The 27,756-nt window shown below is 38.2% G+C and overlaps 1 protein-coding gene across 2 annotated transcripts in view; it reads left to right on the forward strand.

The window, feature by feature from the left end:
• The window catches only part of SLIT3 (slit guidance ligand 3), a 738,435-nt gene that overhangs the window by 435,826 nt on the left and 274,853 nt on the right, over positions 1 to 27,756 (forward strand). For both annotated transcript variants that reach the window (XM_075009368.1, XM_075009369.1), the window contains exon 6: positions 10,316 to 10,387. In XM_075009368.1, coding sequence (XP_074865469.1) covers positions 10,316 to 10,387 — 72 coding nt within the window. The remainder of the gene's footprint in view (positions 1 to 10,315; positions 10,388 to 27,756) is intronic.

Raw genomic sequence — 27,756 nt, forward strand, 5'->3', positions numbered from 1 at the left:
GCTGTCTTGGTGGGATCTGTCATACGTCACGCCTTCACCATCACCACTCTATCATGTCTCCCTTCAAGTCCCTCAGAGAACAAATGCCTTCTCAGATGCTCAGAAACCCCAGTACTCCCTCAGAGGCATGCTTTTAAAAAATATTTATGTACTAAAACAATAAAGCCTTTATAAAAATATTTATATATTAAAACAATAAAGCAAACAGTGAAAAATGGAATTAATATAATTTCCGGCAAGCCCTCTTGTTAAAAAATCTTGATTTGCTGTTTCATGTCTAGAGATGGCCAAAGAACTGAGTTTTTATTCTCAAGAAGTGCTTGTGGAAAATAAGTTTGGTTCAACAGGAAGCAAAAGCTACATTTTTCAGAACTTCTGGTGAATCAAAAAGTTGACTGATACATCTTGGGTCAAATAAAATGCTTTCGTTACACATGAAATGCTTTGTTTCTGGACATTGTTAACCTCTTTTTAAATAAAAGTAAAAGAAATGAAGTGCTAGATTTTTCGAAACAAAAGGTCAAAAGCACTTGCCTTAAATCCAGTAGTCCAGTGTGTAGGGTGCAAATCTGGGATGTAGGAAGCTCAGGATGGAATGCTTTCCCTTGAGTAGCAGCTTGAACTCAAGCCTTCCTGCTCCTAAACTAATGTCTTTAGCCATCAGATTTTTGGCTGGTTTGGGTTGGGTCGGGTCTCTCTGACTCTCCTATTGAAGCTATATCAGAGAGGTAGCCGTGTTAGTCGGTCACTTCGAGAGCAACAAGAAGTCTTGTGGCACCTTATAGACTAACAGATATTTTGAAGCATAAGCTTTTGTGAGCAAAGACCCGCTTCATCAGATGCATGAGTGGGGGGGGTGGTTTCAGAGGAGTATTTAAAGAGTGGGGTCTCAGGAAGAGGGAGGGCCAGAGCTGACAAGCTCTGAAGCTATTGAAGCTGTTCCACTTTGTATAAAATACTTGAAGCATCATTGGGCTGGAGAGAAAGACAGAGAGACTGGCTGAGAATTACTCTATGGTTGTAGTGATGAGGGCACTCGCGTGGGAGATCCAAGTTCATATTCCTTTGCCTATCTTGATGTATGCAAAGTGGAACAGCTACAGCAGGAGAGATTGAGTAACTGACCCCAGAATAGCCTATGTGCTGGTTGTCTGGGCACACTCCTTAGAGTGGAAAGACCTGGGTTAAAATCCGTGCTCTGAATGGCTGAAGCTTGTCCACAACAATACCAAACAAAGGTAATTTTATTTTCAGAGAGTGAGAGAGCAAAGTTCTGAAGTGAGGATTTTAACTTTGGTCCCCTCCCATATTTCAAGTGAGTACCCAAATAACTGAATGGTTGGGTGTAAGAGCCTCACCATCTCTTCCTTTTTCCATTTTGCGAATGGAACCTTAGACTTCTGCACTAGCTAGTTCTTTCTAAAAAAACAGTCCTTTCCCGAAAGAACCCGTGGAGAATCTACACAGAAAATGCTCTCTTTCTATCTGAAATCCAAAGAATGCAGCACTTTTTCTGGCAGCCCTCTTCCTCTCACAGATGAGGAAAGTACTTTTTCTGAAAGATTCTTTTAGAGAAAAACGTGTAGATGTTCTGCTGTCCATTCTTGCAAAAGAGGAGTCCCTCATGGTGCTGGATTTTTCAATCTGTGGCCCATTTTTGTGAAAGAGCAACAGCTGTGTGGACTCCCTCTGTTGAAAGAGGGGATCGGTTTTTCAATCCACTTTCTTGTGTGTGCATGTGCTCTTTCAGACTTTTTTGGGGAGAGATCTTCTGAAAGAATTTTTTTGAAAGATTGCTGAAGTGTAGACGTAGCCTTTATGATTGTAGCTCAAATAGAAAAATGTGAAATTGGGTGTAAACTTTTATCAATGCAACGAAAGGCTGGCAACTTTTTGCCCTCAGGGTAATACCTTCTTTGATCCCACTTGGTAGAAAAAAAGAAAAAAAGTCTTCTGCACAAAGATATTTAGTTCCAATTTACTGAATGTAAAAGGCAGAATTGGAACCCAAATAAAGACAGATCCTTTCAGAGAATTAAAATAATGTAAGAGATACCCTTTCAAATTAGCTAACAATTACCAATTTTATCTTTCTGATTTTCCCTCCACCTCCTGTTGTGCCTATGGCAATGACGAACAACAGATGGTTATCAGTCAAGGGTAACTAGGGAAACCAGGAAACCTGCCCCAATTGCTATGGAGACAGCCGTTTGTGTGTTTGGTATGCACTATTCGTTACATCAGCAACCAGGGACACTAAACTAAGGATGTTGTCAATACCATGAAATTGAAAGGGAATGTTGTTTGGTTGAAGGAGGAGGGTTTTACTTTTTTAATTGTTTAAACATTTCTTTAAATTCATGTGATTTTTATTTAAAAACATGGTGCTTCTCCTCAGCATAACAAAAGTGTAATTTTAGTTACAGAGGGAAAACAAAGATTGGTAACTTTAAACTTCACAGTCTGCAGAATAGTTTTTTTTAAATTAATCTGTTACGTAACAACCTTGATAACACAGAATGGGATTGAGCATTGATCCAACAAACTAGTTATACCATGGAAAAGGAGTTGTTTCTGTTTCTCCAACAGTTACAGTGTCAAAATCATTTTGTCATTAAGAAGATGCAATTCTGACGGAAGGCTCCATATGTCTGAAACGGATTACAGGCTGTCACTTTTTCACATTTTCTCCATCTAGACTACTCCAGCATTTTACGCCATTCAACCTGTATTTTAATGTTAAAATCAATTTATTTAATCTACATTTTAAAGTATTATTCTCGTCAGTTTTAATTGTTTAGCTGTAATTGTTTGAAAGATGAACATGCTTAAATGAGAAAAATTAAAATTGATTAAAAACAATGTTTTAAAATTTCTCTTGTCTGATAGTACACTTGTTTAATGTGACTGAAAAAATTGAAAATGTGTATCTCCTTGATCCATTTGTGGACTTTCTTTATGTATGAAACCCCTCTAAATGTTCAGTACTTCTATTCTTAGGCATGTGAGAACATTTATGTGGGCTAGTTTTTCTCAAATTATTAATATGCTTAAGTATTTGCAGGATCAGATTCTAGATTTGTACAGTGGATGTAGACTACACTGTTTCTGGTTCTAAACTGTCTAAATGCTGCATTATTGGAGTGCAGAGACTGCAAGGGATAAGCATCCAAACAATTGTTTCCTCTAGAATTTTAAGAACAAGATCCTATGAACACATCTATCAAACTGAGTATTTTGCGGGGTGATTAATTTATCTTAATTTTGGGCCTAAATTCCTTGGCAGTATTGTTTTTTAAAAAGATACAGTCAATGCCCCTTCCCACTAAATGAGTATAAAAATCTCAAACAGTGAAAAATTTTAATCTGAACATGAATTTTTGTTAACATTTCACACCGATGTGTGAAATATTTTTTTCATTAGTCAACACACAACATGCTTATGAGACATCTATCTGCCGTATGCGTTTGTGTGAAGTTCTCTTAAATGAACAGCTATTAAAATGTAAAACAATTCTCCCACTTAGGAACCATGTATGTTAAATAGCAATCTGAAATACAGGAAATAAAATGTGTTAAAGGAGAGTAACTGCAAAGTATGCATAACAGTCCTTGTTAAAACAGACTCATATTTAAATTTTTAACTAGGCTCCTGACAGGTCATACAAAGTGAAGACATTAATTAACCTAGTGTTCTGTCTGTTCTTTGACTAGATCATTTGGATTCTACAATGTCTTTATTAATGTTTGTACTTCAAAAAAACCTGCCTATATTCCAAATAAACAAAATACAGTAAATTAAAGTGAGAATTTAACTTATTGTTTCAGCAGGCTTAGTGCTTTATAGTCTTTCTGTACATGGGACTGGCTTGATAGTTGCACAAAAGATAGTGACTTCAGTTGCATTTGGCATCTGATTATAGAACAAAGGAACCATGTTCTTGGCAGGTCAATTACAAAAATGATCAATTTAGAGTTTTGAATTTTAAATTATTTAATGGCAAAAGAAAATCAACATTTTGAAATCCGATTCTTTCTTAAACTGGAATTTGAAATTTACCTCTCACCTTATAGCCAATGATTTGCAAATCCAAATATATAAGCCAAATTGTTGCCGTATCATGTGAGTTTGGTGCTAAAACTTAGCACTTTCTCTTGGATAAATATAAGTTGAAATATAATGATTTTAATAGATATAGAGGAATAACAGTATTTCTCAATCTTAACAGAAGATGTTTTATGTGACTTTTGTATTATAAAATGGCAGTTTTAGAGACAAAATATGTCAGCCACGTGATTTGTTGGTCAGATATACTTTATAATTCTTCATGTTAGGACAAGGAGCAAGAAGTTTATACTGCAGCAGGGGAGGTTTGGATTGGATATTAGGAAAAACTTCCTAACTGTCAGGGTGGTTAAATACCAGAATAAATTGCCTAGGGAGGTTGTGGAATCTCCATCACTGGAGATTTTTAAGAGCAGGTTAGACAAACAGCTGTCAGGGAGGTTCCTACCAAGAGTGCAGAGTACTGGAATAGATGAATTCTTGAGGTCTCTTCCAGCTCTGTGAATCTATATTTTCTATATTTTTATTGAAGATACCAAGTAGTAAATGGGTGACATGAAATTATACTGTACCTAAAACCATATTATTCATATAACATGCAGGGTGTATATTAGGCATAGTTAAACCTGCCTCAGGGAAAGGAGAGAGGCTAGTTGTCCCCTTCTTGCCCTCTGTTTCTATGATTTTTCCCATATCTGCAAGGGAAGACTATGTCATGTCTTCAGACACCAATCTACAAGTTTCATGTGTTCCTGTCTCAAACATTACCCATATCTTATATAGCTACAACGTCTTTTCCTAGATATCCAATTTTACTTTTTCTTTTTTTCTGAATTCTTTTGTTATATCTCTGTAGCTGTTGTTGTTGTCAAGTAGCTAATTGCCTGTCATAGAAGTTCAGTTCCCTGGAGCCTTTTGAGTGAAGTCAGACCAGCTATTTAATCACACATGTGTTTCAAGGCTTCCCGTGCTCGCTGACATCAAAGCATGAAACGCTTCAGACAAAAGCCATGGACCCAAGTCCAGTGGCAGATATGTGAAATTATGCTGGAGGGGTTTACCATTGAAACATAAGCAAACACTTTAATTCCTGTTAATGTTAGGGATCCATGGTAAGCGGACAAAAGCCTGGCAGTTCAGAGTTCAATCCGGCACTCTTTCCTTAATCCCCTCCTTTTGCTTCTACTCATCACAATCCACTTGATCCGTATTGTAGTCTGCCTACTGTTCAGAGGCTCCAGTAATACCCCAGTAGGAGAGACCTCATGAGGAGAAAAATGCAGTTTGTTTCCTCAATTATTTTCTTTCACAGTTCAAATTGGTAATGTTATCCACATTTTTTCTTTATTATTAATCATAAGAATGCATTGTATTTCTCTATCTCAATGGAAGAAAGACAGGAGGTCATGGATGTGGTTTAATTAGCCTGCTACTTTATTCACTTATATCTGAGGGTGTCAGGCAACACATTGTACAGCACAGGAAGAAGGGGGTCAGCTCCTTAGTGACAAAACCTTGGAGTCGCAGTCACCATTCATTAGCCCATGAAAAGGGGACAGGAAAATGAGGGGGGTGGCTTCCTGCTGAAGTGATGTAAGAGTCTCCCCTCCTAATTTCATTTTTGTAAGAATTACTTTCCGATAAATCCTTTCCCAATCCATTTTGTCCTATGACCATATCCCTCCTAGGCCAGGTACCTGTGCCTGACACCCCCCACAAGTTTGACGCAATAAATAGTGACAGTGTAACCTACCCCCATACTTCAGTCAGCAGAGTTCCAGAACAGCAATGAGGAAGGTGAGGGATAAAAAGAGATGGCTTTGGCCAGTCTGGTGGTGAAGGGAGAATTCTTTCTCAACCCTGCAAATAATAGGGCAATTAGCATAATTCCCACATTAGGTCAAAAGTGAACCCAGTCCATTTGTCAAGTATATATATGCCCAGACCTGGTAAAGGAGCTGTGTGGGGCATAAATGTTCCCTAACCTTTCTAGTTGGCAGAAGAGCAATGCAGAGATCTTGTCCTAGCCATCTGCTTCTTGTCCTTCCTGTCCACTCCTATGTATTTTCCCATGTCTCCCTACTTGCTACAAGAGAGCTCTACAGGGAAAACCTCCTTTTTTTCCAGCTAGCCAAACAAAGATCCTCTTTAATAAAGTTTGCAGCGGGCAGATTTTATAGAGCCATTTGTAAGAGGCAATTCAACCACTTTGCCAATGTTACTTAAGCCTTTGAACATCCCCATGTGATCAGTGTTGTATTCATTTTATACATGGGTAGAAAGTTAGGGGACGATTGACTTTCTAAAGAGAACACCTCATGTGAGTGGCAGAACAGTACCAGAACCCAGGGTGATATTCTTCAGCCCTCTTTTCTAACTGTCAGAGTTGTCCTCCTTCCTAACCATCAGATATGCCTCCTCCCTTAGTTATATTATTTTGGTAATAGCAAAGAGGAAAATCTCTTCAATAAGGCTATGTCTACCCTAGCACACTACATCGAACTAGCCTATTTCGACGTAAGAACATCGAAATAGGCTACTTCGACACGTATCGTCTACGCATCCTCCAGGGCTGGTGCCACTGACGTTCAACGTCAAAGTAGTAACGGAGAACATCAAAAGGAGCCTCCCTGGAAGGAAATGCGGAGCGTCCACACACACAAGCGCTCCCCGTCAAAATAAGGGGCCAGCAAAGCCCCAAGCTGCTCCCTTAAACCTCCCAGACACACTCGGCCTGCACGGCACGAGAGCTGCAGAGCTGACAACTGGTTGCAGACCCCATGCATGCAACATGGACCCCCAGCTGCAGCAGCAGCTGCAGCAGCAGCCCTGGGCTAAGGGCTGCTGCACGCGGCGACCATAGAGCCCCGCAGGGGCTGGACAGAGCATCTCAAACCCTCAGCTTATGGCCGCCATGGAGGACCCCCCTATTTTGACGTAGCGGGACGTGGATTATCTACACATGCCCTATTTCGACGTTGAACGTCGAAGTAGGACACTATTCCCATCTACGGATAGGAATAGCGATATCGATGTCTCACCGCCTAACGTCAATTTCAACATCGAAATAGCTCACAGCACGTGTAGACATGATGCGTGCTATTTTGATGTCATGCCAGCTACTTTGAAGTAGCCGGCTAGTGTAGACGCACCCCAAATGTCAGAAAGCTGACACACACAACTCTTATATAAATCTGATGCCATTTTTTAAATTAAGCAGAATGATAGTAACAGCTGACAAATGAATATATAGTTCTTCTATGTGTGTGTTTTGAACACTACGTTCAAAGTGTATTGTGCACAAGGTTGAACTTGGGGAAGTGTAGTTCTGCCTCTTCAGCTTTTTATTCCTCCAACTCTTCAGTTTTTCTTTGAACACTTTAGCTTACCTAATATCCTGATTTGCATCTCTACAACCACAAACTGTCCATTTTGACTAACACAGCATATGATTTGTTTCCCCAATCTTGCAAAAAAATGCATGATTAAATTTAAGATGATTAACCCCAGGTCTGCAGAGGGATAATTCACATACTCAAAATTAAGCATATGCATAAATGTCTGCAGAATTGCAACCTTAGTCATTAGAAGAACTTTAGGCTAAAATACAGATGACTGCCTGCACCACTCCCCGCCCCCTTATGTTCTCTAAATGCTTGACCTGGCTGTTTTTCAGACATCGTGCTCCTATAGATTTTTTGGAAGTTGAAATTAATCCTTAATGTCAGGAAATATCTAATGCAAAATCAGACCCATCTAAAATACTTAATACTTTTGAGCCTAATGCTATGAATATGCTAGCTTTGTGAACCATGTAGTGCTTACTTTACTGCTGTGAATGGTCCCACTGATTTAATAAACCCCTCAGGCATTAATCTTGCTAGTTAATGTTGGCTGGATTGGACCCATAGAGAGCTATATCTCATTTATTAGATATATTTTTACCATAAAAGAAACTACCTCTGTTTGTTTATATGACTAGCACAGGGCTTTCTGATTTTGAATACATATATTAATTACTCTGGGCTGATTTAGTTAGCTATTTGCATATTTGGGAGTAAAGTAGACAGCATACTGTACCTCAATTAAAACTAGGCAGCACAGCCTAATAAGTTTGAAAAGAAAAGACTAAGCGGGACCCGAGGTCACTGAATTGCTGGCTCTTGCTTTGTTTTTAACATGCTTTCTTTTTAACATCAAATGCAAAGAACGTGAATTAGAGAAATAAAGTACATGAGGGAGCATGTTACAGTGTACAATTCTTAAAGACACACACACAAAATGGGTATCATTTATTTTACTTCATTTTTAATGCTTGTTGCTGCAATCCGGACACCTGAATTATAACTGAGGTGCTGTTCCAGTAAAGTCACAAATACTAACTTTTCATAAAGCACCACTACATAAAGATCCAAAAAGTAGTCCCTCAGTGACTCCTTCCTTTTTTCCCTCAAAATGTCCAGCCATGTCTGGGGGTGCAGGTGGGCGTTGGTGTGTATATGTGTTGGAGTGGGAGGTTCACCCCCTTTTGTTGATTCTATATAATGTGTTTAAGCAGGTCGCACACTGCTCATAGATTTGCCACATTCAGTATGCTCTGTTAAGTGATGAGATCCATCAGGAAACGTAACCTGGGTTTATGCTGGTAAGCATTTTGATAGCTGGGATGGTCAGCATGATTTGTCACACCCTTTAAGTTGTGTAAAGGTTAGAGTTTACTGAGCTTGGGCCATTTCAATAGGACCATATCAGGTTGGATATATGTCACTTGGGCTGTAGATATACACACCCAGCATAATTTATATCAATGGGCATAATTTGTGCCTATGTGGAGATTCATGGAAAAGTTTAAAATGAATGCTACTGGACACATTTAACATATACTTTTTACCTTAAAAGATGCTATCTTTTCTATTGTGTTATAGCTATTATTGTGTTTAATTCATGGTTTGTTTCTGCTTTCACTGTAAGGTTGCTGGGGCAATTAATGGATTTTTAAATGTCTTTGCAGCACAGAGCACAAACAACAATGATCTTTCTACCAGATTGTATTATCATAGATATACTGGTGCAAATGTGCACATGGACACTGTGTGTAATATTATAATATTGCTACTGTGCAGTAGCACCTATAAATCCCCAAAAGATTGTAGCATCATTGTGCTAGGTACTGTTCAAATATGGAAAGCAGCCAGTCTCACCAACTTCATAGTCTAGGCAAAGGACAACACACAACGAGGGATGTGCATTAACATCTTTTGCCATGTCTGTAGTGTGTTCAAATGTAAGGATAGCTCATATGGTTGTATATAATACAGATTTTATTTTTCAGTATGTAATATAAATGATCAGATACACAGTAACTTTAATCCTTAGCTTTTAGACTTAAAATATATTTAACACGTGCATATATGAGAAAAATAAATGTGAAAAATCAATACTAAATTACACTTGTAAAGTTCTACATTATTAAGACTGCAAGTGTGTGTGCGCGCACACACGTGTGTGTTTATTCACACTATTTTTTGAATATTTTCTATCAATGGCTTTCTCTCACTGATACACTTAGGCAGAAGCGGTATTTAGTCAAAAATCATTCAATAGACTGGCCAACCAGATGGGACCAGTGACAATAGAGAGAAGCCTCAAACACCGCAGACATTTGGTGCTTAGAATAATAAAAAGACTATAAAATTAGATTACCGGAGTCTAATTTGGAATTGGTATATTCCCTGTGCACTCTTGCAGCTCTTGGGCAGATAAAGCCTTGAGATTTAGTACTTTCAGGACAGAGGACTGCAACTTCCAGTAAAAGAAAAAAAAGGCATTCTGGCAGGTCGCAGAGGGCAGTGCAGTGACCTCCAATGATTTACAGGCCTTTAGCTTAATGAAATTGTTTCAGTGACATGACGGTAAAAGCTCATAATGGATTGGATACCCTAATGTAATGAAATTACTCCCTTCTGCCTTAAAAAAAAGGGAGAAAGAAAGAAAGGGGGAAAAAAAGGTGCAATTAATATTTACTGAGACCTGACAGGCTTCAGTGTGCTGTACTGTGCAGTTCTTTCAGTCAGTCAGTGAGAAGAGACAGAGCAGCGTGGCAGGCTATGAGCAAGCCTCCTCCTGGGGGACGAGCAAAGACTGCAAGGGGGTGGAGGGACACCTCAGTGACAGGAAAGACTGGAACCCTGTGCTTTGAGGCAGCTTAGTTACCCAGCAAGCCTTCATACTTTCCCTTCCTTCCTGCAGGCAACTGGACAACAACCAGATCAGCTGCATTGAAGATGGAGCCTTCAGAGCCCTGCGTGACTTGGAGATTCTGTGAGTTGACTTTGTGATTTCTTTTGTGTATCTGTCTCTCTCCGTGCTGCAGTGCTGATTAAATATAGGGATGCTGGGGGGTGGGAGGGGTGAGGGTCTTTTTGTCTCCTTCTCATCCTGGCCAAAGTGCTATAACCAGCAAAGTGAAATGTCTCACCTCCCCCAGATGGGGATTACTGCTAATTAAGCTACAAAAGAGGACTTCTGTGTTGATGCTCCTGAGGAGCATAAAAAATACCGTATTTGTTGCTGCGCAAAGCAGATGAGGTTCAATAACATCCAGAGCACACGCAATGTACAGTATGTACAGCCAGAATCCTATTCATATATGTGGAGTAGAGGATGGGTGAGAGGTTTGAGGAGAATATTTGGAGGTATTTTAAAACTGATCTAGGCATGAAGGATGTGTAAAATAAAATATAAATAGAAAGGTGGGAGGGGGTGAGAGGGGACAGTGTTTGCCCACAACATTGGCTCATGGGGAAGTTCCCAGTCACAGAATCATGCCAAGTTTTGTTCTTTTAAAGCTGCAGCACAAAAATCCCACAATCTTTAATGTTTTCCCAACCTTTGGTAAAGTGCCTCCTTTGAATGGTTTTAGTGAAATAGCGTAATGGAAGTAAGTAGAAAACTAATACTTTTTAAAAAATTGAATTCAGCAATGAAGCTTGATTGTGAGCTACAAATAGACAAACTGTGTCTTTATGTGCTGTTTAATTTATTTATAAATTTATTTATAAAATTTATTTATTTATTTATTTATTTGTAAAATCAGAGATTACTTAGAGTTCCGTATCTAGGCATAGGGTAATTGGACTGTTACCACTGCAGTTACCTTATCTGAAAAATGACGCATTTTCTAGTGTACTGCTTAACTAAACAATCTGGTGCAAAGGTTTCGTGTTGCTGGTAAGTTAATTCTTCCAAACTAAAAGCATTAACACTTCTGAAGATGTGTAACTCATTGGCAGAAAAAAAATTAAGGAAGAAAAACAAACAACAAACAAACAGCAAGCATATAAATGAAGGTAAGAGTGGTCCAGCGCCATAACTTCATACATCAAAACAGCAAAGGCCCCATCCCGCCTACCATAGAAGGTTTAGCATTGCTAGATGACAGCGAACGGTGGAGTATTGGCTAGTGCAGGCACGTTAAACTGGCAATAAATCGACACAGAACCTTTTGAATTATATGGACAGGCAACACAAAAGGACATTGCTGGGGAAACATATAATAACCAAACTCCTCACTGTTTAAGTGTGAGCATTTGAAAAGGAGGTTCTTGTTCCTGCTTGTTCTGAAACCAATGAGAGTCTTGCCATCGACTTGAATAGGAGGATCAGACTATAAGTCTGTGTCTTCAGGGAGCCCTAACTTTGAAATAAAGCACTGTTTTGAGGCATCCCTTTATTATTTAGCTACAACGGGCATGTTTCTTAGATACGGGCAGCTATTTTGGGGTACTGCTGTATCCTGAAATACCACTTTCCATGTAGATACAGCGTAAATGACCTAAGGCCAGTTTTCCATGGGTGTTCATCTGGGATAGTTATTTTTATATTACGTCACCCTTATTGTCTTTGTCTATCAAATTTTGAAATCATGATGTATAATAAATATGTTGTGATTGACCTAATATTGTTTATCTCTTGTGTTGAGCTCACATTAGGTATTGGAAGGATCTCCCTAGCTGGAAACTTGTTTTGTGAAGAATACAGTTAGACAGAGCCTTTCTTTTGAATTAATAACATTTGTTAGGAAAGGTAACAACGTTCCACAATAACATTTTCCTTCTCTACCAGATTGAAAGGACTACTGTGAATTTTTTAAAGTCATCACTAGCTACCATAAGCTTGATCCAGTTTTATACAAAGAATAAGTTCAGTTCTTATATTTTCTTTATCCAAGGATAAGGTGTCAGACATCCACTGACACTAGATTGTGCTATTACTTTCAACAAAGTATGTTGGCCAGCCAATTACATGACATCATACTATAATATCCTAAAACCTGTAGGCTCTGAGATAGTTGATAACACCACATTTCTCTTTTCCATTGTTATCAGAGCTGAGTAAATGTTGAATTAGTTTATCTACCTATTTGTCTATAATGGCTTGATTCTGAACCATCCCCAAATCAATGTAGTTGTTAGGATAGAGAATGTTTTCCAGCCCTGCTCTGTGTATAAAATTGGCCATAATCAGTTATCCTATGCAGTTTTAATTTTCATCATAGCCATGCTTCTATGAGAAAAATCAATCTTAATTCTAAGCAATGAGAAAATAGGTTGGCATTGCTAATGAATTCTTAAGATATCTTTCTTACAGGCACAAAATCTTCAGTGTTATGTTGCCTTCCCAGTATGAATTTTTGTAAACCTTTCAGAGCAATTTTGAGAAATTCACATATGTGAAACAAAACAAAAGGCTTTAACTTCCCAAGAGGTATCACAAATTCATCCTGAATGTTGTTACAAAGAATCCAAAAATGATCAACGCTTAGGAAGAATGTTATTAATGGAACCAGGAGAACATCAAGTGAACCAACCCCTAGTGAAATCACAGCTACATCATTGTACACAATTATGATCTCACCTATAACGTATCACATAATGAGAACACAATAATTTTGGCAAATACTTTTCACTTACTATAATAGTATGCAGTAATACGAAACGATGCAGTCTTGTTCATTTTCCTTTTGCTCACAACCCAAAGCACTACAGTCTTTCTGAAAATATATGCGAATTTGTTTACGTGGTAAGTTCTTCCCTAAATTGTAATCTCTTTGGAACTGGGACCATGTGTTTGTGCAAATTGCTTAACATATTTAGCCCATTCTTAGTGCTAGATCAAAAATAAATAACTACAACCAATTTTTAGCAGGTCCATCTCTTTATTGTATTTGCTTAGCAAATGGAAACTCATCAGAGAAGAGGAATTTGATGAGTTTTTCAAAGTAGATTTAGGAACTGGAAGAAAATCTCTACAGTTGTGCTCTAGAGGAGGTCATGATATTTTTTTCTCCCCCTTTTGTCTCTCAGTAAGAGTTTCTGACACTTATATGAGAGCCTATTTTAACATCTGTTCCCCCTTGCATGACTAAACTTATCATTAAACTCTTTTAATTAATAAACTAGCCCCAAACAGGGCAGAGTGGAGTTTAAACATTTGGCTATTACTGCAATTAACTGTGCTGCCTAAAATGTGAATTGGTATAATATTGTGCTACTGTCTGGGACACCTATAGCTAAAAAATGTGATTATATATACTATGGTGCATAGTATGTGTGTATATACACACACATACACATATACACACATGCATATATATATATATATATATATGTTTGCATACATTTTATATAGGTCATGTGTATATATATTTGCATACATTTTATATGTAATATATAGTGCACCTATATAATGTTCTTCAGACTTTGTGGCATAAATTAGCAAGTTGCATTGCTGTTACTGTTCCCTATGCCTGTTAATAAAAATGCACTAATGGACCTCCCTTGTGGCTTTTGTTGGCTCTCAAAAATCCTAACTAATGTACTAGAATAATGGTTTGAAATAAAATGGAAATATATTGAAAAGGAGAAACTGTAGTTATTGTGACTTAATAGTACAGGAAGCTTCATATATTAGTGATTTCATGCTAACTGCAATTAGGTAAAATTAAGGAAAACTTAAAAGTAAAATTTTACAATTCAGAATCAAACAAAGGAGCATCTTAGTAGTAAATTCTGACGAATTATGAATGAAATATGAAACTGGTATGAATTTCTAAAGTGGTGACAGAATCTAAGTCATAACCTGGCAGAACGGAAATGAGCAAAAATGCATGCAAAATTGATATGAATTCCCAACCAAATGAAAAGTGTGATTTTTGCTAGAGGCGGATTTTATTTTCTGTTCTATCCTTTGAGTCCTTAGTTTATAATGCCAGATATTACCATAAGACACTATGGCACTGTTCAGAAATATTTATTAGGTTATTAATCTGAACAAGCTTACTTGTCAACAGGCCTTAGCCTGTTTAAAAAAAGGCCTCATTTAAAAAAAAAACAAAACAAATCTCAGCGTCTTCTAGTCCATATCTCAGGAGTCCAACATTTTTTTTGTACGTGACATTTTAATCCTTTTTTATAGTAGTGTTAGCATATTCTTGATTAGCCAAGTAATCAACAGAGTATTGGACAGATGACACAACTATTTCAAAGTTTAGAATTTCGTCTTCATTCCTGTGGGACATCCTTTTTACAGAAATTAATGTCAGGTTGAGTTCCGTATGTCCAGCCAATCTGCACAAGCAAATATGAATATTTGCTGCGTGTTTGGGTGGTCACCATCCCCAATGAAATGTTTAAAATCCTCAGAATTTGGGGATACAAATTAGCTTTGAAAATTGAAGCCTGAAAACTTTCTGGTTGTAGCAGATTTCACTATAGAGAAAGGAATGAAAAGACCACACTACATATGTATAATTCACTTCACGTTACCAAGAGTTTTCTGAAAGAAAACTGTGCTAAAAGTGTAATTTCACCTACATTCTATTCTTGTGCACTGCTAACAATGCACACTTTTCTCCTTGGTGTGCTGTTAATGGTGTTAATAACTGTTCTAGTTACTCTCTCATCTTATGCCTCCTATTCTGGGCTTTGAGTCATTCCAAGCTATAGACTAAACCTTCCAATTCTTTTGCCATGAGTTCTCCTCCTTTTGTGAATAATCATGTTTAAGTTAGTCTTCAACAAACTGTGTATATCGGAAGTCAGCATTAAAAGGCATTTCAAGGTAAAATGCATCCGCATTACACTTGCAAAGGTTGAAAAAATCACAACCCTAGCAGCCATCTTTCTAAAGCAAAACTAAATGATTTCTGGAATTCAAATATATGAATGCAGAACAAAAAATTAAACGCAGAACCTCATTTCTGTTGTTTCTGAAAAATGGGTGTTAATGCGCAAAAGAAACCACCAAGAATGTTTTTCTGGTCTCAAAGCTAATGGAAAGTTCTTTGGTTATCAGAAATTTTAAATACATAAATAAATAAAAACTATTTGAAAATGAAAATTTGAAAAGGAGTTGTGGAGTTTGAACTTGTCTCCTTTCTGTTTCAGGTTATGACCTGGAACCTGGTATCTCAAAATGTATTCATTATGCAGACTCTGAAATTTGGAGATTTTAATATGTTGCAAATAATGCACTCGGCTTTTTAAATTTTTGGTTAGGTAGACCCTTGTGTTCTGGAGTACTCATCAGGATCTGCTAGGACAGTTTGAATTTAGATAGTATGGTTCCCTTGAATAGTGTGTAAAACTGCCAATGACAATCAATGAAACATTCAACAGCAGAATGGGGATATTAGAGTAGTGCCTTACATTTCCTACTATAATCAGTTTTTGTTGCCACAGATTATGGTGAGAATTCAGCAGTTTTACCTTGAGCTATAATAACCCGGTAAATAACTTGTGCCACTTATGACAGTGAACTCTCAAATGGATGATTATAATACAATACACAGTGAATGCTTTTTCAGCTGAACAATCTTGAAACATTTTTGTGAGCATGAAAGGAGTATTCAGACATAACATAACTTAATTTTTCTTCCAGTTTTACTCTGTTTACAATCTTGCTACTTATAATTACATATTATATATAAAAAATATACCATACAGGCAAATATACACACAGGCAATTCTATTTTTATTCATTTACAAAATTCTTTGCCAGGCCTTTCTCAATATTTTATTTGTTTCAGCTTCTCAAGAGGCAGGGCATTAAAGTCATGACATAATTCTAAATATATGAGATGTCATTGCTTAATGAAAGCCTGCAAATGCCACGAGAATGATTTCTTGCTTTATTTTTCTGCAAATTATGATCAGTTCAGACAATCAGGATTAAATGTGAATTGTGTGAGGTGCATTCTGAACTGCTGCAGTACAGTTAGAATATTGTAGATTTTTCAATAAGTTGTGTGTATAGCCTTGTTTCAGTAATTCACAATTGCATGTCGTTGAATTAAAATAACAAATAAATGGAAAATAACATGGTTGGGCTCATAATGAGGTTGGGTTAAAAAGCTGTTAAACTTCTTTACTAGTAACAGAGAGAAAGCCGTGCTGGTCTGTGTACCATGAAAACAAAAAAAGCAGTAATTACTGCTTTTTTCTTTACCAGTATTTGTGCACACAAGGCACATGAGATGAAAACAAAAATTCAAAATGGGTTACTAGTGACAACATTTGGGTAATCAGCCTGTATGGTTTAGTCTCACTGCATGCAATCCAGAGTAATTTGGAGTATCAGCTATGCCTTTTCTAGCAGTATCACCAGGCTTCCTTCATCTCTTCCACCCTCCCCCTCTCCCTCATGAGTTATGACAGAAAGCTATTCTCACAGGACAGCCAGAGATAAAAGAAATGTACAAGAACTGCCCTAGTGTACAGAGGTATCATTGGACAGATGGCCAGTTCCTCTTTTTCTCTACTTCATTAGCTCTCTGGACCTACTCCAAAGATAAGCATTGTGAGAACACCCAGTAATTGTCCTTCCCCCATCAGTTTCTGTCTCATTGTAGATCTCCACAATGAAGAAAGGAGCAGCATTCCCAAAGAGCATGGCTGCTGTTAAACTTACCCCTGTAAGAATCAAATTATAGACAAGAGAAACTGCAAATCTATGCCCTAGAGGACTTTCTCAGGTCTTGGGAACTTTCTGAAATATATTGAAACCCAGATGTGTGACATTAGCAGGTATTATCAATTGGAAATTAAGACTTCTGCACAAGAAGGGCAGATGGTGGGATGGAAAGCATTACTGTTTTAACGGTGTTTAATAAGGCATGTTTCAAACCAATAATAAGACATATTTTAAAAATCTTTGGTTGGAAGTACAGTATATGGTGAAAGAAACAGTATCCATATGGCACCAAGATGGCTATTTCATGTCAAAGTTAAGCAGAAGTAAAATAAGAAGGGGGAAGAGAGGCTTTCGCTAAGGCTGCATCTATACTAGCAAGTTCTTTCAGAAGAAACAGGCCTTTTCCGTAAGAACCTGCATCACAGCTACACACAAAATGCTCTCTTTCAACTTGAAATCGAAAAAACACAGCACTTTCTCTGGCGGCCCTCTTCCTCACTCGGGGGGAGGCCCTTTTTTTGAAAGAGCAGTCCTCATGGCACCAGATTTTTTGATCCCTGGCTTGTTCTTTTCAAAGAGCAGGGGCTGTGTGGATGCTTTCAATCAAAAGAATGGATTCATCTTTTGATCCACTTTTTTGTAAGTATGCGATCTTTCCCAAAGAAGTCTTTTTGGAAGACATTTTCTGGAAGAATTTCTTTAGAAAGATCGCTGTAGTGTAGAAGCAGCTTAAGAGTTTTTGATGCCCCTTAATAATGGCTGTAGTATAATAGTTGCAAATTGGCACTGCTATTTTCTTGAGGAGTTCTACATGTTATTAGTTTAAAGATGATAAAAATCCACCCAGTAATGGGAGTGAGTGGGAAATGAGCACAAGATTCAAAGGCTTTGTCTACACTGCAGCGTTATTTCAGAATAAGATATTCTGGGAGAGTTTATTTTGAAATAATTCTGCTACACACAAAATGAGCATCGAAGTAGTGTTCAGCTGTTTCAAAATAGTGTCCACACACAGTAGACTATTTCAGATTGGAGCCCCTGAATACACTGTGGCATATTTTGAAATACGCTGTCTACAAAACTCCTATTCCAAAATATCTATAGGTGCTACTCCTTGTAGAATGAAGTTTACCAAATTTGAAATAAGCTGCCCACTATTTTGAAACTATGTCAAAACAGTGATTTTATTGTGTAGACTCTCACAGAGTTATTTTGAAATAGTGAACTTTATTCCAACATAACTTTGCCTTGTAGATTCACCCACATACACTTCAGCAAATCAGTCGTCTTCTGTAGATATAGTTAGTCATCAATGTTTTCATGGACATGGCTAGAATATTGTACAACTTACAAAATTACTAAAGTACGGATGTGAATATACTGAACTCATACAGCAACTACCATTCATGAATCAAAAGCAGATTGTCTTTGAGAGCATCCTACATTTATGAGCTGTCAGGAACTTCTGCCAGAATCACTTTCCCCTGATATTAGTTGTTTCATCTTGTGACTACTACAGTATTTTCATCAATTGTATAGGAAACACCTGGAAAACTTTTAGCTTTAACTGTGAGTCCTGATGTAAGTAACCAGTTTGTCATGGACCACACCCAGTTGTGTATCACTCACTCATTTGAATGGGACCAGGCAGCTCAACAGCTTAGCTCATGTGTAGTTGAGAGAAAGTGGGAGAGTGAACTGATTGAAGCTTCAACCAAATGAGATTGATGTGGTGTTGTGGGAATAGCAATCCCTTAACAAACAAAGTGGATCTGCTGTTAGTCACCAGGACTCACAATTCAGGGTGATATGACTTCAACCTGTGGGTGGATGATCAGAACACAGCAGTACCATCTTTCTGGGCAACAGGTTGCCAGCTTCTCCATCCTGCTGCATATATTGCCCCAGTGGTTCACACCTCAGTCCCCTCAAGATGTGATTGTTGCAACATTCTCAGCAAAACACCAGAACTTAAAACTAATTCAAAGGCAGAAGCCATGAAGAATGCAGAAGCATTCCCTCACTGAATAGTAACAGAGATAGCTGTGTCAGTCTATATATTATCAAAACAAAAAAGCAGTCCAGTAGCACTTTAAAGACTAACAAAATAATTTATTAGGTGATGAGCTTTCATGGGACAGAAGTGGGTCTGTCCCATGAAAGCTCACCACCAAATAAATTATTTTGTTAGTCTTTAAAGTGCTACTAAACTGCTATTTTGTTTTGATTCCCTCACTGAGTGGGGCAAGTGTCTGGGAATGCATCAGTCTGCTGCTCTGCCATCAATGTGGGCTTCCTCTCAGTCTCTGGTGGCTGTTTAAGGTGTCGGTCATGACTTACAAAGTTCTAAATGGCCTGGAATCTTCTTTTTGTTGGGGACTTTCAGTCTCAACTATGGACAGCAGAGACGCTTGACCTCGATCCCCATCATTATAACAGAGAGGCTGCTGCTGGGAAGGTATCCTCTATGAGGGCTTTGGCAATAAGTCACTTACTTGTTCCCCCATTTGGCCCAAAATAACCATGATGTTTCTTAAAATTCGAGTCTCTTGAATTTAAATGTTCAATATAAGGGACAAAAAAAATGTATCTCGGATGGTCCCCATAGCAGAGTTTTGAGTCCACCGCTCCATCTATCGTGCCAAATCTTTTACTGTAAACTATAGCCAGTGAGAGTCAGAACTCAGTATGATGTTTGCAAACATTTCCACAGAGGCCAAGAATTTTTCATCTTCAGCCAATTGCAGATTGAAATGGTAGCCTGTAGACATTTAAGAACTTAATTTGTAGATAGAAATTGTCCTGCAAAAAATTACATAGGCACATAGGTATCTAAATTCATTTCTGCCTTAGAATGGCCTGTACAATTAATTGACAGGTACAGAATTGCAAATGGAAAATTCTAGGCTGCTTTTGCACTAAAAGACAACAATGCCAGACTTTTCTGTTTAATTTTGTATATATATTTTGTGTACAGAATAATTATATCTAAAAATATATCTGTATAATATATACGCATGTAAACAAGACATTGAGAGAAAAGCAGAGGATTTTTTAATGAGACAAACAATGACAAGTATGTTATGAAGGGATACAGGCCGGAAAATGCTCAAAGCTTGTGCTGTTTTTTTTTTTTTTTATTAAAAGAGAATTTAAGAATGGATGCATGACTCTTAATTTCAAAATAAACAGTATCATAAGACTTAATTTTGATAGAATATTTTTTTAATTTGTATCTTTAATAAAGGAGGGAGACATCAAAATATAACAGTGAGTAATCCGTGCTAGTCTATACACTATCAAAACAAAAAGCAGTCAAGTAGCACTTTAAAGACTAGCAAAATAGTTGATTAGGTGAGCTTTCGTGGGACAGACCCACTTCTTCAGACCATCAAAATATAAGAAATTGATATTAATCCTATGTACTTTGGAGTTTACATTTTTGTAAACATTACCGCTAAACATATGTTCAGTGAGTATGAATGCTGGGAAATCTTTACACTGATGTTCCTTAGATATCACTGACATTAAGGTTTGTTGCCTCATATATGCATTTCTTGCTTTTAGAGAGCTCAGAGTGTGGGGGTGGGGGTTTGTTTGTTTTTTTGTTTTTTTGCAAGTGAGGCACCCAGGGGAAATAGCAGAATGTTTTGAGCTGCAGTGCCACTAGTACTCCACAAACACATATCTGCACCTCATTTCCTCAGATGAGATGGTACAGTGTGTGTGTAGTTTCCTAATGTCTGGCAGAGGCTGGGATTTGGATTGAGTTTGCAGTATCTTGCCTTCATTTAAACAAGGTAGAGGTGAGCCTGATGGATTGTGACAACTTCTAGAGAGTTTGCAGGAAGCATTTCTTCACTTATTAACATCTGTCTGACCTTTGTCTAAAGATTCACAGTTTGGAAGTGCTTTCATACCCTCTCCTTCTGGAATCTTGGCTTGTGTCCGTCACCAAAAGTGCCTTTCTCCTTTTTTGTCTGGTGAGGGTGATTATGACCATCCTTCTCTGAGCTGGACTTGGCCACAGTAATCTATGGATTACCGCAATGCAGCAGATACGAGACCATCCTTGAAGCCCGCTCACAAGCGCTAGTTGGCGCAGAATGAGGTTGTCAGTCTATTGGGCGGGGTCAACAACAGGGAGTTTATTTCAGCAATTCTCCAACAGCACAGGCAGCCTATTGGCTCTTGGATATAGTTCAGGATGGGTTGATCTATAAAATCCTATAAGACTTGGATCCATTTTATCTCTGAAACAATCTCTCTCTCCATCTACTGTGATTTGAAATCAGGTGAGGCGCCTCAGCTAATACTTGCTACATTTCAATATCAAGACACAAAACATCCAAAGTGGAGCTAATTGATGGTAGTGCATGTGTATTACTTTTAGAGCTGAGCAAATACTTTACAATGAAAAGTTGACTCAATTTATTTAGCTTCTTTTTCTGTTTGCAGAATATTTGCGATCAGATGATGACTGCTTCATATTTACTCAAACTTCTGTTTTGTTTTGTAAGTTTTTACCTTGTGAAGTGAATAGGAGTAGAACACTGTGAGTATTCAGTATTTCAGGGGTATTGTGTTCTTTGCATGTAGCATGTGGTAGTGAATTAACTAACTTGTGTAATAATTTAGCATTTGAAAACACCTCCTGGCTCTGACATTTGGGCAAGCAGCAGCTCAGGGAAATTTAGTCAGGACTAGAACTTTTTTAGCATATTTTAAACTTTTTATTTTCTAAATTAGATGGGGTTTTCCTGAAGTATTATTACTACAAAATCAGTCTATTTTTGGTTTAGTAGCAAAGGGCAGATTTCTTTGCATATTCCTCTGAATGAATGTGCGTGGCACAAACAGTTTCCTTTGTGCCTGGGTTTAGCAAAATTTTGTGTTATGCGGTTTACCATGATGTATAAATGATAACTTTTCCAGTGTGAATATGAACATGCAAGTTCTTAATTTTCAGTTTGCGCATAAGAGCCATTCCCCCATCCATTAGTGTGTATTTGTGCATATATCAGCCTTCCTTTTCAGTGCGTATGACTTCAGCAGAATGGCTATAAGTACTTGTTAAGAATCTCACATTTTAACACAGGGCTTCCTGAGAAATGTTCTGTGTCATACTTGTCAATACCTGTGGGATTCACTTGATCAAATACACATGCTCTTTCCTTGCTCACGTCCCTTCAGAAAACTCAATGCTGTTTTTCTACCCCATTTTTTTTTATCCATCCATTATCACTATTTGGTTCTTCATGCCCCCCTTGTCTATTGTGGGGGTGCAGATCAGGGCAGGTAACTGAAAAAGCAGGTCTTCTGTCACTAATGTGGTGGGAAGGTTATCAGTGGAGTTCTAGACTTTCTGTCAAACCTCCTTGTCAAACTCTGGGATGAGGCTGTTTAGGAAAATAATACTGCAGGGAAGTGGTGGGCAGACTCCGTAACACTTGTATAGTATTAGCTCATCCCCACCTTTTACTCATTGTTATCCTTATGCTCTTTAGAACAGTATATAGAGCTTGATGGTTTGTCCCTCAGTGCTCCTAGTGGCCTAAACGGGACATGCAGCCTCCCTCAGTCATAGCAGACAATGCCGCATTGCGGCAACTGGTAGCAGCTGGTGCAAGGTCATCCTTGGGGTGGAGAAACATTTTAACACATACATACGTTTGTAGCATTGTTGAGTGGATATTCAAAACAAATGTTGCTTTCCCTGTCCATGCCTGAAAGGTGAGTCGCCTGTCGTCACACTACCATGCATGGGGCTGGTCTGCGGATTTCAGGGAGATGTTGCGTTAGGAGATTCTGCACACATGCTGACTTGTTTTCCTTTCAGCCCTAGCAGTTGTGTGCATACCAGTGGAGAATTCTTACAGAACATCACAAGAAATAACCTTTTTTCATATTTAGAAAAAAATACCGTAAATAAAACAAACATAACTGGAACCATGGGACCATTCCCTTCTCAGTTAAATTAGAAAATTACTGTGCTGAATATTGAGAGAGTCTGTTTGTATAACCTATATGAATAGATAGACCCCCCACAATAGGTTTTATACTGTAGGACTTCTCTGTTTGGAAGGTACAACATGTGGAATCATTGGATTCCCTCAACATCTCACTGCAGAAGTGGAGTCCATCTGTTTGTTTTTTTCAACTGGAGCAGCTGGATTGCATTACTTTGAATTAGTTTACATTTTTAAGGCTTACCCTGGTAGGCAAAGAGGTATAAATAACTCCTGCTTCCTCCCCCGCCCTGCTATAACAACCCTGGATTCTTATTGTCTGCTCCAAATCTGAAGCAGGTCTTACTGTGAAAGCTCATTACCTAATAAATAATTTTGCTAGCCTTTAAGGTACTACAGGACTGCTTGTTTTTGTGAACCTTTAAACTGACATGGCTACCTGTTTGAGTCTTTTAAATGGAAGCTAAGATTCTCTTTTACATTGCCCAGAAGCTGCAGCTCTGAACTAGGTATTCACGAGTCTTTCTTAGCTCATCTCTACTTTCTGGTCTTCCATGTGAATATGTATTCAGGTATGCTTTAAATAAATTATTCATATAAGGTCTGATCCAGCTTCCATTAATATATACAGTGGACACTGCTGCACACTCACCATTTGGTAAATTTTATTTTGTTTTGTTTTACAAGTAATCATTGTGTTGCATAAAACATGCCTTACATGATGATTATTAAGTGCATATTCTTGATCATATCAGAGTTTTTTAAAGGCGCCTGAGGACTGAGATGCCTGCGTCCCATTGAAACTTAATGAGAGTGCAGTGCCTGACTCCCCTCGACTCCTGTGAAAAGCTTTGCCCAAGTCAATAGACTGTCAGGGCCTGTTTCAGGGCCCATTAAAGTCAGTGGAATGGCCATCTGATTTCAGCAGACATTGGATCAGATGCAGCAATTGTAATTGTCATTGTTGGATTCATTGGTTCAGATTTGTGTTAGGCAAGTAATACACCCTGGGCTTGTCTACACTACCACCTTCCATCAAAGGAAGGATGGTAATTAGGGTGTTGGGAGTTTACTAATGAAGTGCTGCTGTGTATAGGCAGCACTTCATTAAGCAAATTCTGCCCCGCGACAACTTCGAAGTACTATCATGCGTCTAGCTGCGGCTCAGCCAAGGGGCAACTTCGAAGTCCTCTTACTCCTCAAAATTTTGCAGAGCACAGCAGCACTTCATTAGTAAAATCCTAACACCCTAATTACCATCCTTCATTTGAAGGAAGGTGGTAGTATAAACAAGCCCCATGTGATTTTTAAACTAGTTTTTCACACCACCAGGAAGAAGTTGTTTTAAACCTACATGATGATATAAACAAAATACAAAAATCATTTTGAAGCTTTCTACCTCAACAAACAGTGGCTGAGCTGTACATTCAGGAGAAGGAATCTGTGTTTCCGCTTGGAGGTTTGTGTATGAGTTATGAATTCACTTACCAACATTTTGAATATGGAAATTCAGTGATAATACATGATCAACCTCAAATGCATTTTTATGGCTGAGCTGCAAATGCATGGACATTAGATGTCAAAATGCAAACATCCATGCCACTATAGCTCTTGCTGCATGAAAATTTGCTTTTATACAGCCTATTCAGTGATTGTGGGCCTTGTTGTCTTTTCCCCTTGTCAGAATAATTTACATACAATTATTAAACAATTGAGGCTTGCCTCCATAACATAATTGCTTTCAATGTGCCACATTGCAATATTTTATGCTGCCCTTTAGTTCAAAAAGTATGTTTTAAGGTGAGTAAATCCAGTCTCTCTTATGCTGTTGAATATACTACAATCATTTTGCAGAGCATACTTTATTCACAAATTTAAAAAGCTAAACAGCAAAAAAAAAAAAGAAAGTGAACAATATGCACCTCCAAATAATGAAAGAAGTTATTTAATTGCCTTTGCAATCATCTTTTTACAACTGTATTTTCAATTTAGATGGTTTAAAATTTTGAAGTGCCATTTCCTGTGTCTGACAGTAATTGAATAGGATGTGTAGAAGTTTGAAGAGGTACGATCAGCACTTCTGGAGATCTTTGGATACAGGCATTAGGGAAGATACAGCAGTACAGAGGGAAAAGCATAGAGATGTCTTCATTCTGTGACAGAGGTTTTATTTGAGCACTTCATACTGTATCATGGCATTGCTGCGCAGGGAACTAGCAGTGAATGGCATTGAGCATTCTAAACAGAATAGTGAAATACACACAGCTAATACACTAGGTTTTTTTACAGATGTAATAACTTTGAATTAGCAGCACAGCTCCTGACAGGCCCTTTCTGAAATCAAACTTGAAAAAAGCTTTGGCTTTAAAGAACATTATCCTGATGAAATAGACGTAAAAATACGTAGCATAAAATCATTGGTGATTTTTTATTTAAACAGGCTATGTACACTTGTGAGTTTTGCTGACAAAACCCCAGTTTTGCTGACAAAACTGGGGAAACATCCACGCACAAAAAGGATTTTGTTGACAGTTCGTCAACAATACTCAGCACTTTCACTTGCATCCAAAATAACAGGCAGTCCTGTCTGCTGTGCTTTCAGGTGCCTCTTTTGTCAAGAGAGCAGCTGGGCAGTCCAGCCACTCAGTTGACAGAGCAGAGCACTTTTTCTATTGACTTTTGTGTGTGGCCGAACTCTGGGGATGGAAGTTTTGTCAGGAAATCTCTTCTGATGGTGACTTTTGTCCTCAGAGTGCTGTAGTGTAATCATAGCCACTGTGTCCATGAGTCCACAAATGCTAGAATGAACACTTCTCATGTTGAGGTTTTTCAGTGAGCGATAAGCCTGGTATGTGGATAAGGAGACATCAGTAATTTAAGTTATCTGCTTTTAACCAATTATTTTCTCTCTCATTCTTATTTGCTTGAGTGAAAGTGACCTTACTCCTGAAGGAGAAGGGTCTATAAAATGACAGTATGACTAATATCATTACCTTAAATTAAAGCAAGAAACTAGTATGACATGCAACATGAATGCTTTTGGTGATGTTGCACCATCTTTGGATATAGTGTTGAATTGAAAGATTGAAAGTGTTTAATATAAAAAATGTAAATGACTTAGGGTGAAAGATGGGAAAATGCTATAATTGAAATACTTTTTCAACAAAAGGCAACTAAGTTGCTTGTTCAGTAGTCCTCTTTTTCTTTGAACCAGAGTCACTCAAGGAATATCATGCTTAGAACTAAAATGGAGAGAGATATTGGGGTGAAGTCTCTGTCAGGGACAGGAGGATTTAGGAATGTAAGACTGGAAGGGACATTTTGGGTCATTCAAGTCCAATGCCCTGCTGCTGTAGACAAACCCGTCATATAATCCCATTCCGATGTGAAACCAGTTCCATCCTACATCTTACGCCATTTCTCCCCTCTACTTCTCTGGAAAGGCTGTACCAGAACTTCACTTCCCTGTTGTTTAGAAGCTGTGTTCTGATTTCCACCAAATAGTTAGCAAATATAGGCCGTGTCTACACATGCCCCAAACTTCGAAATGGCCATGCAAATGGCCATTTCGAAGTTTACTAATGAAGCGCTGAAATGCATATTCAGTGCTTCATTAGCATGCGGGCGGCAGCAGCGCTTCGAAATTGATGCACCTTGCCGCCGCGCGTCGCGTCCAGACGGGGCTCCTTTTCGAAAGGAAGCCACCTACTTCGAAGTCCCCTTATTCCCATGAGCTCATGGAAAGGAGACCCGTCTGGATGCGCCGCGTGGCGGCAAGGCGCATCAATTTCGAAGCGCTGCTGCCGCCCGCATGCTAATGAAGTGCTGAATATGCATTTCAGCGCTTCATTAGTAAACTTCGAAATGGCCATTTGCATGGCCATTTCGAAGTTTGGGGCACGTGTAGACGTAGCCATAATGATGTGAAATTCTCTGCAGTTTTGAAGGAGTGCTGTTATCTTTCCTACCACGGGCTTTGTAGTATTGATGGTCATTTTGTCTCTGTGGATCAAGTCTTGAACTTCACTTGTCATGACTGTGCCTAATGTTTAGGTATCTCAGGGACACTCATCTAGCTTATTTGGGTGAAAGCTCTATTAGCTGCAATGCCAAAGACCTGGTATTTGCATACTATGAAATAAAAGATCTTCCAGTATGCCGTTGCAGAGATTTTTGTTTCTTTGTACTGAGGGACAATTATGCTTTTCCAGCTCATTGCATTGTATATGCTAGACATGCCATACTTTAATGGAAGTATTTTATTTGTGCTGGAGAAAGACCTTTCTCATAATACAAAAATATACAGTTTTGGATTAAATTGGCACTGTACAGAGGATGATCACTTGCTCTCTTGTTTTTGAATCTCTTCTAAGTTCAAAAGTTTAAGAATTTTTAATTATGCTTTGGTAGTTCTTTATGGTCTCTGCTAAGAATGAGCCACATTGAGATGTCACTATTGTCCTGTACATATGGCTTTACCTATGCCCACCAAAAATGAAAATGGAATTTCTTTCTAAACTGTACTTTCAGAGACCTTTAGAGATCCCCTGCATTAAGAGAACACTCTAAAATATGACAACAGTTATCAAGGAAAGCTGAGCTCTGCTACAGAAGATGTAGCAAAATGAAGGAATGCATAACAGTAATTTTATATTATTAGTATTGTAGCACGCACGGTGTGTTAGGTGCTTCAGCATGTGGTCTGTGTTTGACAGGCTTATGCTCAGTTGTTTCCTACCCAAAGTGCTT

This window comes from Carettochelys insculpta, chromosome 15, assembly GCF_033958435.1.
Source record: "Carettochelys insculpta isolate YL-2023 chromosome 15, ASM3395843v1, whole genome shotgun sequence".
Lineage (NCBI taxonomy): Eukaryota > Metazoa > Chordata > Testudines > Carettochelyidae > Carettochelys > Carettochelys insculpta.